This window comes from Delphinapterus leucas, chromosome 11 (assembly GCF_059928025.1).
Source record: "Delphinapterus leucas isolate spDelLeu-1000000601 "Yukka" chromosome 11, BTC_Dleu_Yukka2, whole genome shotgun sequence".
Taxonomy (NCBI): domain Eukaryota; kingdom Metazoa; phylum Chordata; class Mammalia; order Artiodactyla; family Monodontidae; genus Delphinapterus; species Delphinapterus leucas.
Genome location: NC_143139.1, coordinates 49,202,285 through 49,214,794, shown reverse-complemented (window position 1 = coordinate 49,214,794; position 12,510 = coordinate 49,202,285). Strand labels below are relative to the sequence as shown.

General features: G+C 32.2%; 1 protein-coding gene across 10 annotated transcripts in view; it reads right to left on the bottom strand.

Annotated features, from left to right (window-relative positions):
• The window catches only part of USP15 (ubiquitin specific peptidase 15), a 161,667-nt gene that overhangs the window by 52,339 nt on the left and 96,818 nt on the right, over window positions 1-12,510 (bottom strand). For 9 of the 10 annotated variants that reach the window (XR_016394810.1, XR_016394811.1, XR_016394812.1 and 6 more), the window contains 3 exons: window positions 3,838-4,011; window positions 1,976-2,134; window positions 1,672-1,896 (listed from right to left, as the gene is read on the bottom strand). Coding sequence is in view for 5 of the 10 variants with exons in the window: in XM_022571647.2 (XP_022427355.1) it covers window positions 1,672-1,896; window positions 1,976-2,134; window positions 3,838-4,011 (558 nt within the window). In the remaining 5 variants the exon portion in view is untranslated. Of the gene's footprint in view, window positions 1-1,671; window positions 1,897-1,975; window positions 2,135-3,837; window positions 4,012-10,100; window positions 10,234-12,510 lie in introns of those variants that run through there. The other variant, XM_022571652.3, reaches the window with a different exon arrangement.

Sequence of the window (12,510 nt, the reverse complement as noted above, 5' to 3'; positions counted from 1 at the left end):
ATAAAACTCTTGGAGGAAAACACAGGCAGAACACTCTATGACATAAATCACAGCAAGATCCTTTTGACCCTCCTCCTAGAGAAATGGAAATAAAAACAAAAATAAACAAACGGGACCTAATGAAACTTTAAAGCTTTTGCATAGCAAAGGAAATCATAAACAAGACGAAAAGACAATCCTCAGAATGGGAAAAAATATTTGCAAATGAAACAACTGACAAAGGATTAATCTCCAAAATATACAAGCAGCTCAGGCAGCTCAATACCAAAAAAACAAACAACCCAATCCAAAAATGGACAGAAGATCTAAATAGACATTTCTCCAAAGAAGATATACAGATTGCCAACAAACACATGAAAGGATGCTCAACATCACTAATCATTAGAGAAATGCAAATCAAAACTACAATGAGGTATCACCTCACACCAGTCAGAATGGCCATCATCAAAAAATCTACAAACAATAAATGCCTCAGAGGGTGTGGGGAAAAGGGAACTCTCTTGCACTCTTGGTGGGAATGTAAATTGATACAGCCACTATGGAGAACAGTATGGAGGTTCCTTAAAAAACTAAAAATAGAACTACAGTACAACCCAGCAATCCCACTACTGGGCATATATCCTGAGAAAACCATAATTCAAAAAGAGTCATGTACCACAACGTTCACTGCAGCACTATTTACAATAGCCAGGACATGGAAGCAACCGAAGTGTCCATCGACAGGTGAATGGATAAAGAAGATGTGGCACATATATACAATGGAATATTACTCAGCCATAAAAAGAAATGAAATTGAGTTATTTGTAGTGAGGTGGATGGTCCTAGAGTCTGTCATACAGAGCGAAGTAAGTCAGAAAGAGAAAAACAAATTCTGTATGCTAACACATATATATGGAATCAAAAAAAAAAAAAGGCAGGGGCAGGACAGGAATAAAGATGCAGATGTACAGAATGGACTTGATGACACAGGGAGGGCAAAGGGTAAGCTGGGATGAAGTGAGAGAGTAGCACTGACATATATACACTACCAAATTTAAAATAGATAGCTAGTGGGAAGCAGCTGCATCGCACAGGGAGATCAGCTTGGTGCTTTGTGACCACCTAGAGGGGTGGGATAGGCAGGGTGGGAATGAGACGCAAGACGGAGGGGATATGGGGATATATGTATACATATAACTGATTCACTTTGTTATACAGCAGAAACTAACACAACATTGTGAAGCAATTATACTCCAATAAAGATGTTAAAAAAATAAATATACCATTATCTTATCATTATATGAATCAAAATGTATAGCAAGTATTAGTTTCTCTTCCAACAGCCAGTAGGAAAAATATTACAATGAACATTAAAGAAAGTTCAAGTTGGAAAACTGGGACATTACTATATTATTAATCTTTGTAAGCTAATATTCATACCAATATTGTAAAATCAAACCACCTCTCATTTTTCTTTGATAAGAAAAAGTCTTTGAGAATTTTGTTTTTACATGACAAATAATGGTACTTTACACATCCCTCACCCTTTCAAGATTCTGAAAAGTTGTACTAATTAGTGTATAAAAATCTCTTATGCAAAACAGCTTATTATCGAATTGTACTTGAGGCATAAGGACTCAACACTAATCTTTTATAAAAATAACAAATGCAAAGAAATTAATCACTTCCTACCTGCATAGGTTTCGTAAGTGGATCCATTCTAACTAAATAAACTTCCAAGGTACGTTCCTTTTTCATGGGCAATGGAAGTGTCAAGTAACAAAAAGGATCAAATGTTACTGAAATCTTAGCACATTCAGGACAAACTAAAGTTGATTTAAAAAGGCCATGAAATATATCTACTATGATAGAATCATTTCTTTTTAAATGGTTTTCCCAGGCTTCTTCAGCAACTACCTGTAAGGAAAACAGACACATATTACAAAGAGATACCACATTATTATAACAATGGTGACAATAATATGGTTAAATTTACCTTATCTGGTCTTCCATCAGCATCTTTTAACTGTATATATGGTTTTTTCCTAATTCTATTCAAATCCTCATGTAGTCCATCTAATAGGAAAGCTAATAGTTCTTGACAGTCTTGTTGCTGGTATCCAGAGAACTGGGGTGCAAAACGTCCTACCTGTGTCTGTAAGAGAAGCAAAACTATAAAATCAGTTCTAGGGACAAGATTGATTTAAAAAATATATAGTCAATTTTCATTATTAACAGATTCCATATTTGTGAATTCACCTACTTCCTAAAATTTATGTGTAACACTCAAATCAACTTGTGGCACTTTTGCAGTCATATGCAGATATGATAATTACATATGGATAAATACACATAAAGAATTACATATCTAAAAATATTTTAATAATGATAACTGATCTGTAAAATAGAAAAGAAATGCTGACCTAAGGAGAGAACATTGAGAAAATATGGTATAGTTTTGTACGAAGGATTGGGAAACACTAAAGACTTAAAATTCAGTAACATTTCTGGGTCACTTGAAAAAAGTACAATGCAAAAAAAAAAAAAAAAAAGTACAATGCTCTCATTTAATTTCTGTGTGTAAAGAGGATAAATCTCATAGAGATAAAAAGAATATTCATGTTCATATATAATTTTCCTAGTCTTTGCAGTGCTAAGTATTTTTTTGATGAAACTGAAAAGAAATGCAAAAGAAAAAAGTCAGATATCAAGGACCTATTTACACATAATTGAGAACATCTTGTAAAATGAAACTAATTGGAATCATGGATAAGGGCTGAGAAATGACTTGTCTGAACTAGTTTGTCCTAAGTTTGGAAAGTTAAGGAAGATAAATGCAGGACTTCTTTTGATTTGTCTTTTATTTTTTAAGAACTAGGACATAGTTAATAAAATGTGGCCCAGTCCATGTTCTATATGAACATCATTTAAGTTGTATAAAAAACGGTTGAGGGCTTCCCTGGTGGCGCAGTGGTTGAGAGTCCGCCTGCCGATGCAGGGGACACGGGTTCGTGCCCCGGTTCGGGAAGATCCCACATGCCGCGGAGCGGCTGGGCCCGTGAGCCATGGCCACTGAGCCTGCGCGTCTGGAGCCTGTGCTCCGCAACGAGAGAGGACACAACAGTGAGAGGCCTGCGTACCGCAAAAAAACAAACAAACAAAAAAAACGGTTGAAAACTGCTTATTTTCTTCAAACGTTTAAAATTTCTCATAAATCTCACCCATATAATTAATTAGGAAAACTTCAACAATATAAAGCTAAATTTCAGTTCAATTCTTATTTGAATGACAAACTAAATTACTTGAGATTTTGATTCTAAGAATTAACTACTTCACAAATAAGAAAAAACATAGAAGTTTAAGAATTATATTGAAAATATATTTAATTAATATTTAGTGCTCACTTTGCAGACCAGTTTCATTTCAGTAATTTTTCAAACCAATAATGACTCGCAAAATAGAGTTCTTAGAGTTTAATGACATGCCCAAATTTAGTCTTTACATTTGTATAAAATATTTATGTAGGTTTCTTAGAGATGTGCTGTATTCTAAAACAATCTGCAAATGCTCACTGCTGTCTGTAGTCATTTTGAACCATACCAGTGTTTCTCAAACTTTATTTCATTATTTCCTTTACCAACCTCCAGAACTCTTTTTGGACAGTTTAAATTAATCATCTATTATGTGCCCCACCCTGAAAATTTAATACCATATATGCTGTGTATGTATTTATGTGCTGAGTCCCTTTGGAGGGCCACAAACCATTGTAATAGCTATGATTTTTTACCCCTTTCCCAAAGATTTTTGTCCTCTTGGGTGTGATATAGGCCTTGTTGAAAATGTATTTACCATACTAACCTTAAAGGCTCTTGGTGTGACGTAGCTAAATTTTCCAGACCACATTTGCTTGATCAATTCAGCATAAGATTTAGCTATTTCACCTCTCATTCCTAAGGGATTGTCAAAATTCAGTTCTTCTTGATACTTATCATTCAGGAAATATTCAGTAAGTGGAGGTGTATTGCTCAAACACTGCAAAGAATAAAATATATTTTCAAGTAAAAGAAACCACACGTTAAACATGTTAAATGTAGAGAGAAACAAAGTGATAATATACAGCAAAAAATTTACATGATGGCCTCTTGCACTAAGTAACTGATCAAATAAGCACTCAAATGATGTACTCAACTATTCATTTCCCAAATTTCAAGTCAATTACTTATAGTAAATGAAAACGCTAATATTTGTTGCTGTAAAATCTGCATTAATTTTAACCACAGCAAACTACTGGTTAACTGGGAGAGAAGCTCAGAATTTTCTTTCCTTCTTTTACTTGACTGGTAGAAATTATGGATTGTCTAATCGTCCCAGGCATCTGCAAATTAGCCTGAGTAGGTAAAAACTGAGAAAGAGGGCAAGCAAGAAATGAACTTTAAAGAGGTATTTACTGCTTCCATTGTCAGTTCCTTATCATGAAAGTGCAGCCTTCTAAACTTTCCTTTTGGATCAACCATTTTTAGAAGGGAGAGTACAGATCAGCTGAACCTCAGAAAACAAAATTTTATGTGAACTCTGGCTGTGTTCTTACTTCTTCTAGCTCTTCTTTAATAACACAACAACCCAACTTTCCTTTACGGCAAGATTAAAATTATGAACAAATTAATTCTCCAGCTCTGTTCCATTTTGAATTAAATAATTTAGGATTTAAAATAAAATAGACGGCGGAGGTAGTTTTTCCACAATATTTTATCTCAAGATGAAATAATTTTTTAAGTTGATAATACCATAAAATGTGACTTCATTTTGGACCGAATATTACTTTATCAAGTAGATGTCTAGAGCCATTAATTAGAACATGTAATGACTGACACAGACATATGGTCATATAGGTTAACTTTTTTTTGGCTGCAGGAAGATATTTGTCTTGGAGTAAAGTGACAAAGTGCCTTAAGTGAAGCTAGTTGCTTGCACATAGAGTAGTAGAAACCTGTTCTTATGACAGTTCAGACTTATATTAATGGAAATAAAAGTTTTTCGAAGCTTGCTTACCACTCATATGGAATAAGTTAAATAGTTTTGGTAACTATGAAAGGTTCAGCCTGCTGAGTTCATGCTGATAACTTGGATGCTATAAACTATGACTATATGTCATATACTGTTTGGCTAAAACTCCAAAATTAAGCATATTCAATTCTTAAAAATAGATTACGGCGTTATATTTTGTGGTTTCAATTATAAATCAATTTATGTGTACTCATGTAACTATGATATCTATTTTGGAATTTTCTAATAAAAATAATACTGTCCAAACTGGTAGTCTGGCCCCTACCTCAAGGTAAAAGGGAGAACCCTTTATAATATCATGGAACTTGTTATTGTATTATTCTTAGGCAATGAAAATAATATCAACAGTTAAAAAATGTTTGAGGTGGGCTATACAGCCTGTAAAGTTATTTACATGTCTTTTTCAACAGTAAAATATTTTATGTGAACAAGAAGTAAGCTACAGTGTAGGAAGTAATTAGGGAAGGGACTTTTTTTCTACCTTTCCTCTTAATTCCTTTTATATCTCAAACTTTCATAATCTTACAGGTCTTCTGAGTTTCATTTTCTCTTTTCTTTTTGTAATATATGTCATTTAAATTATAAACCCAGCACTGGAGGTAGGGCCAGGCAACCTAGAATACACCATGACTACATAGGGCATAAATGCCATCACTTAGCAGTATCATCTCATTTAGTACAAAAAGGACCAACACTAAATAGTCGATGAGGCAAACTGGAGGTCAGACAGCATTTACAACAATTATTAATTAGTTTTCAAATCCTTATATTTGATCAGCTCAGGGTTATACTAAGAATATAATATTCTACTGCTGCGTGTAACAATTATATAAAGAACCTAATGCTTTACCGTTTAAACACTTCAAAAAAATCAAGTTGTGCAAACATGAATAATTCTTGAGCTTTGTTTTTACCTAATTATTCATGTTTATCCTTATCTTGCAAAGAGCTTCCAACTATAATTGAAAATCTTTTTAGCTTTCCATAGCATCCAGAGTGATCTTTCTAAAATTTGTCACTAAAATTTATGACTTAATTATGTCACTTCCTTGCTACAAATCCTTTAATAGCAATTTCAGATTAAAATTTCAAATCTTTAGAAGGGTCTGTCTTTTGCGCATCTATTTAGCCTCATCCCTTGTCAATAAAATACCTTTAAAAAAACAAAAAACAAAAAAACTTCCATCCCAGCCTTATTTGATTACTTGTGGTTCTTTGACCTCCATGCATTCTCTCACTTTTTAAGTTCTCATTACTCTACCTATATGAAATATACCTTCTTTGCCTTACTAACTTCTACTAAACCATTCAGGTACCCTGTCTGGGAAGGATTCCCAGGTTCCCTTATAGCGTTTCCTCCTGTATGTTTCCTTATTGCTTAGTGCTTACTTTTATTACAACATTTATTTTATAATATAGTGTAACTTTAATTTTTAGGTTGTCTGTCTTGCCAAATAGACTGAGACTTCCACGAGAGCAGGAATCTTGATATCCTTTAAATTCATGTCTCTAGCACTGAGCACAATGTCCCTTGGCATTTAGCATGTATACAATAAATGCATGCTTAGTTAAAATGTTTTTTGCCTATATTTACTAATGTATTTATCCTCCATCTCTTCTTCTTCTTTTTTTTTAACTCTTTTCTTTCAATGTTTGGCACAGAGTATTCAAATTTTGTTGAATGAAATATCACAAAGGCAAAAATATTTTTGCTTGTAATGAATAATTTCAAAAGTTTCTTCAAGCACTTCTACCTGAATACTAAATCCAAAAAGACAGCACCTATTAAAAACTCCCTGGTCCCCTTTTGTTTGACTTTCATTTAATCTACCATCTGCTTTGTAGTGGGCCTCTACTTGGATTTTTAAAAAGTCAATGACACAGAGACCAGTGCTTATTTTCATAGTGACTCATGCCAGTTTGAAGCTGATTATAATTCACTGATAACAAACTAAACAACAAAGCACAAATAGTCTTAGTAAGTAACTGCCTGTATTTCCTGTCAAGATATCATAAAATATATTTTGAGACAAACTTTATGTTTAAATGTAAACTATTAAATCCTAAATGGTCCCCCAAAGCATCTTATTTGCTGAACATAATGTTTTAAGGAACTCACAACCTTAATTTTTATAAAAATTTTCTGAAACACAAATACAGAAATTCAATAGCCAGTTTAACTGTTCTACTACATAGATCATAATAGTTTAAAAACTAAACTGATGTTAGACTTTTTTTCCTCATCTTGAAAATACCATAATTTTCTCCTTCACCTTGAATATAATGTTATTATAGGAGTCACTATATTCTTGAAATAATATGAAAACCAGTTAAGCATTAAAAGTTCTCTTTTGGTATAAATTTCAAGGAACTATTGTAATAGAGCTCAAACAACTAAAATATTTCCTCCAGGTGACATCAGTATTCAATGCCATCATTCTGGTAGAAGAAAGAAGCCCATTTCTTAAATTTGGTCATAATACAGCTTGATTTTTAATTTATGCAACTCATTATTCAATCTTTTAACATGAGGCTATCTTAGAAACATGAACATCTTCGACAATTACAAGAAAATTGGATACCTGGACTGGCTGCCATTAAATACAATGTTTTAAAGAATAAAGATAACTTTCATTAGTTCAATAATAAAAACTATAACCAGAGTTCTGAAGCATTTCTCTCAAAGATTCTTCTATTATAAAAACATCACTTTCCTATCTGATTGGGACTGTTCCAGAACAATTCCTTTCTTAAGGCATATATATATATATTAGAAGTCCTACATATGTAGACATAGGAAATGTCCTTTTTAACTCATGATACTTTACTCCAGTAATGTAATATGGACTAGAAATCATACAACATATGTTGTGCCTATGTGGATATATCTCTTATTCTCAATGTTTCCTGAACTGCAAAATAAAAAAAAAAAAAACCCTCATCCTTAACATACATGGTTTTTCTTAGCAAAAACTGAGAATAAAAAACCCCCCACAAAACCTGAGAATATATATGAATGTATGATAAAAACAAAAAGGATTATATAAACAATATTAGTATGTTATTTTTACAGCTACTTATGAGTTTTGTGACATTCTAATAGTCACAGGCCATTTTGAGCTTCACCTGTTAATTCATTTGATTTCAACTGCCTGACACTAACAAATGCCAACACTTTCATAGTTTAAGAACTACCTCTTACAAGTCATCACCAAAAAAATGAGGTCCATATACGAAGTAATGTGACTGATCATAAAACACGTATCTCAAGCCACATTTTGTTTGTATTATAATTGTGTCTAGAGTTGGTCCTAATATTGGGTAGAATTCTGTCAAATACCATGTTAAAAATAAAGCAATAATCATACTGAAGAAAAAGATTCTGTACTAGTAGTTTCAATTCTTGATGCAAGAGAGAAAAAGTAAAAAAGCTACATTAATCAACAGGCAAATGCACTCGTTAACTAGGCAAATTATTTATTTAAATGTTTTTTATGATCCCTAGGCAAGTTAATAGTGTGCAAAACTGACAAGAGCATTTGAAGGTCTAAGGATTAAAAAACTAAATTTCACATTTAGTATATGGTAATATGAAATACTAAAATTTCATATTTAGTGTATGGTAGACTTTTGGCATTCATTAATTTAGCCTTTGTGATACAGCATCTTCACAGCTGGCTAACTGGAAGGTTGAGGATATAAGCTAGCATGAAAAGATATTGATCCATGAGGAATGATGAGAATGGTGTATTATGTGCAAGCCAATCATTTTGTGAGCAAATGTGTTCCTCAAAATGGCTTTGTAGTTCTCTACTTGTGCTCACATATGCATTTAAAATGGAAATTGCAAGTAAGAGTATTCTTGAATGTGAATTTGAATAAGGGGTCTTAAGATATATTCCTTAGTTTAACCTATTAAGACTGAGCCTTAGCATGTACTCCTCCCCTTCTTAGAACATTCTTCCCCTGTAAGAAATTCCTATTTATTCTTTAAAACTCATCTCAACATCTCAGCACCTCAAGGAAGAACTAACATTCCTTCTTCTGGACTAATGCTGTACCTTGAACTCACTTAGACTGTCCTTATCTTGAGAGCAGAGTCCATGTCTTATTCACCTTTGTAACTTAGCATCTAGCACAATGCCTGGCACATACCGTAATAAAGGTGTGATAAATGAATAAAAACTTATACAGTAAATCAGTCCTTAGAGACTGAGAACAGTGGGAAAACACTTGACTAAGATCTGAATTGCACCCTGTTATATAACTATAACCTATTTAAAGTTCTACAAATTCAAAAATAAAGTCCAAATAATGCCTAAAGAGGCTTTCTTAATGAATGAAAAATAACTATTGTGAATACTCCAAAAAATAACTGTCAAGAGAAATCCATATAAGTAAAAGGTATGTGAAAGAAAAATATTTGGTAATATATTTTCATGAAGACTCTTTTTCCCAAATCCACCTGGAACTAGACACCACAATTCTTAAAAAAATTCTTCTAAATAATCAAGTATCTCATCCAGTGGACATTCTACATGGCTCAATGTATACAGACCTTTAATCACTGTCACCATGAAGAACTTTTTTTAAAAGAATGCATATACCATTGGACTATTTTATAAAGTATTAATTATCTATGAAAAACTCTCTGGTTATAAATTTCTGCCCTTAACCCAACATCTTAAAATTGGAGTATTATGTGAAGTATGATTCTCTCTCATTCCAGGAAAGACTACAATGTTTTGTACATAACTTTTCCTTACATACACATGCAAAAATCCTATTCCTCTTACATTACTTTCAAAAAGTTCTTCCATTAAATATGTTCTGATCAGTAAGACTGATGTTTCTTGAGTTCTTTGAAAGAGTGACTCATGTAAGAGTCTCAATTTTGTATTTCACTATAAACTTCTATATATTTTTTAAAAATTGATGAATTGAAATAAAGTTCTACTATATAACCAAATCTCAAGTCTATAATCAACATATTTTAGGAAATGAATAATTAATAGCCATCCCAATAACTTGTAATGAATCTGGAATTTCCCCAGTACCTGGAAAATAGTCAAAGTAATCCCCTTCAAAAAGAGAAAGTTGTCTTTTGTAATGCTGAATATGAACCACTCCCTTTCTGTTCAGGTGCTCCAGAAGCCCAATTTTCAAGTGATCATGTATGCTCACTATTTTAGTAAACCGGTAACTAGAACAGGAAAGAAAACAAACTTAATTTTTGATTACCTAAAGCCTTTGAGTTGTGTAACTCATTCTGTAACTGATCAAAATGTAACGCCACTCACAACTCTTAAAGTAGCTACACTTTCAAACTGACCAATACTAAAAACCCAATCTAAAATGAGGAAACCATTTTATTTTCTTATGATTTAAAAAATAAAACCTAAAGTAATCCATGGTTAAAGTAATCTTAGAATTCCCCGAAATATCTTATTTTGGATTTTAAGATTAGATGGATAAAGAATTTTCGAATTTGTCATGTTATTTTTCAATTCGTCATGACAAGAGTATAAACGTTCTAAAAAGGTACTGTATAACTCCAAAGTATTTTATTAAAACTGGGATACTGGCTCAAGTTCTGTAAAAAAGTAGTGGATAAGACAGAAAACTATGACGTAGACTTTTACAATGAAGAACTACAAATATAAGCCTGGCCCCTCACCACGGAGGTTTGGAAAATGAGATATTTTTAAGACACTTCATGTTTTATTTATTTTTTCCTAGGAAAGGCAAATCTCATTATATTTGAGATCAATTCTGAAGTTTCTCCATATATTTTAGGAAAACAAATACAACTATAGCTCCATTTTGCTTTAAATTTCCATTCTCTCTTCAAGTTTTCTTTAAAGAACAAATTTGTGTAAGTAAAATGTAAGTGGATATAACTTTCTTTTTATTTAGTTTTAAAAACTTTAAGTATGTTTTCTTCCTTCTCCCACCTAGTTAGTGAAGAGAGAACTGCCATACACTTGACTTAAAATATTGAAATTTTACATAAAGTAGTTTTAAAGGCAGTATTTTTGAATTGGACAAAGATGTTCTAACATTTTCATGTTTATCATTAATCTGGTCACTATGCTTTGCACATGAATAAAATTAAACTTCATTTAAAGTCCCTGATGTCACCCTTTCTTCAAATTCTATCTAATCTCTCTTCACACGCTACTTGAATTTAATTAAGAATTATTATGAAAGCTTGGGAAGTATGAGAACTAATGGGAAACCTTTTGGCTAGCAAAGAAATGTCAATGCCTATCCCCTCCTCATCTATGGGATTGAGGAAGGAAAATTTTGTCAAAAGGGCTACCCTGTTACTTGCAGCGAGTAAGTCCTATAACTAGAGATGTCACGCTTAAAAAAACATGATTATATAAAGACCAGTGATTTTTTCATATTAAAAGCTAAACGTAGAAACTGGATAGAAGATCCACTTGCAATAGAGAGAAATTTGAAAGTTTCTGGGATAATGATTAGATCAACAATTGATGCTAAGGTAAGCTTAGGTAGTTGTATGATGCTTTAAAACTACTAGGTTGTAACAGCAATTGTTTAATTTTTTTTTTAAAGTAACAGGCTATTTATTGAATGATTTTTATGTTTAGATATTCAGTTTATGGGAAGCATGCTTAAGCTAAATGGTTCTAATAACATTAATAAATATTAGCGTAAGTTATATTTATTTTAAAGAACTAAAGCTTATTAGTTCAATTTTAATGTTTAGTAGCTTATTAATTACCTATTAATTACCCTATTAATAATTTAAAACTGGCTCACAATGAAATGAATGCCAATACTTTAAGCAAGCAAGATAGTGAAAGGTTTTAAGAAAAAACAAGTGTTTTAAAGTTTTGTTCAGTCCCCTGAACATAATATTCAGTAAAGAAACATTTTTGAATAAATTAGTATTAAGAATTATGTGATTTGTTCATCTTTTAGTTATCCTGCTAAGGCATAAAGAAAGGGTCAGCAGAATTTTTTTAGAAAGTTTAACTGACTTACTACATTCTTTGAAAGAACTACCAAGTCATATACTTCTCTGCATCATTTCATTACACTAGGCCCATAATTGACAATATTAATACTTAAGCTGAGTTGAAACAGAAATTTAAGGACTATGTGATAACATAACTATGAAGGTTTCTAATTATTTTCATAATAAAAGAGAACTTTAAATTTATTTGATTAATCACTCAACAAATATTAAGAACAGAAGACCATTATGTTAAGAGACTAGAAATACAGAAATACTGTTCTAAAATGTTTTCATGCCATTCACTGTGAAATCGTTCAAGAAACAATTAGCAGAGTAGTAGGGTATCTTCTGCCAAGCTGTGATTAACATGGCAGCCCAATTCAAGTACTATCAGACTGGCTACATCGGCAGAACATAAGCTGTAGTGTTTATTAGACTTTATATAAATTGGTAGGTCTTTGCAAGAAGTAAATATATAT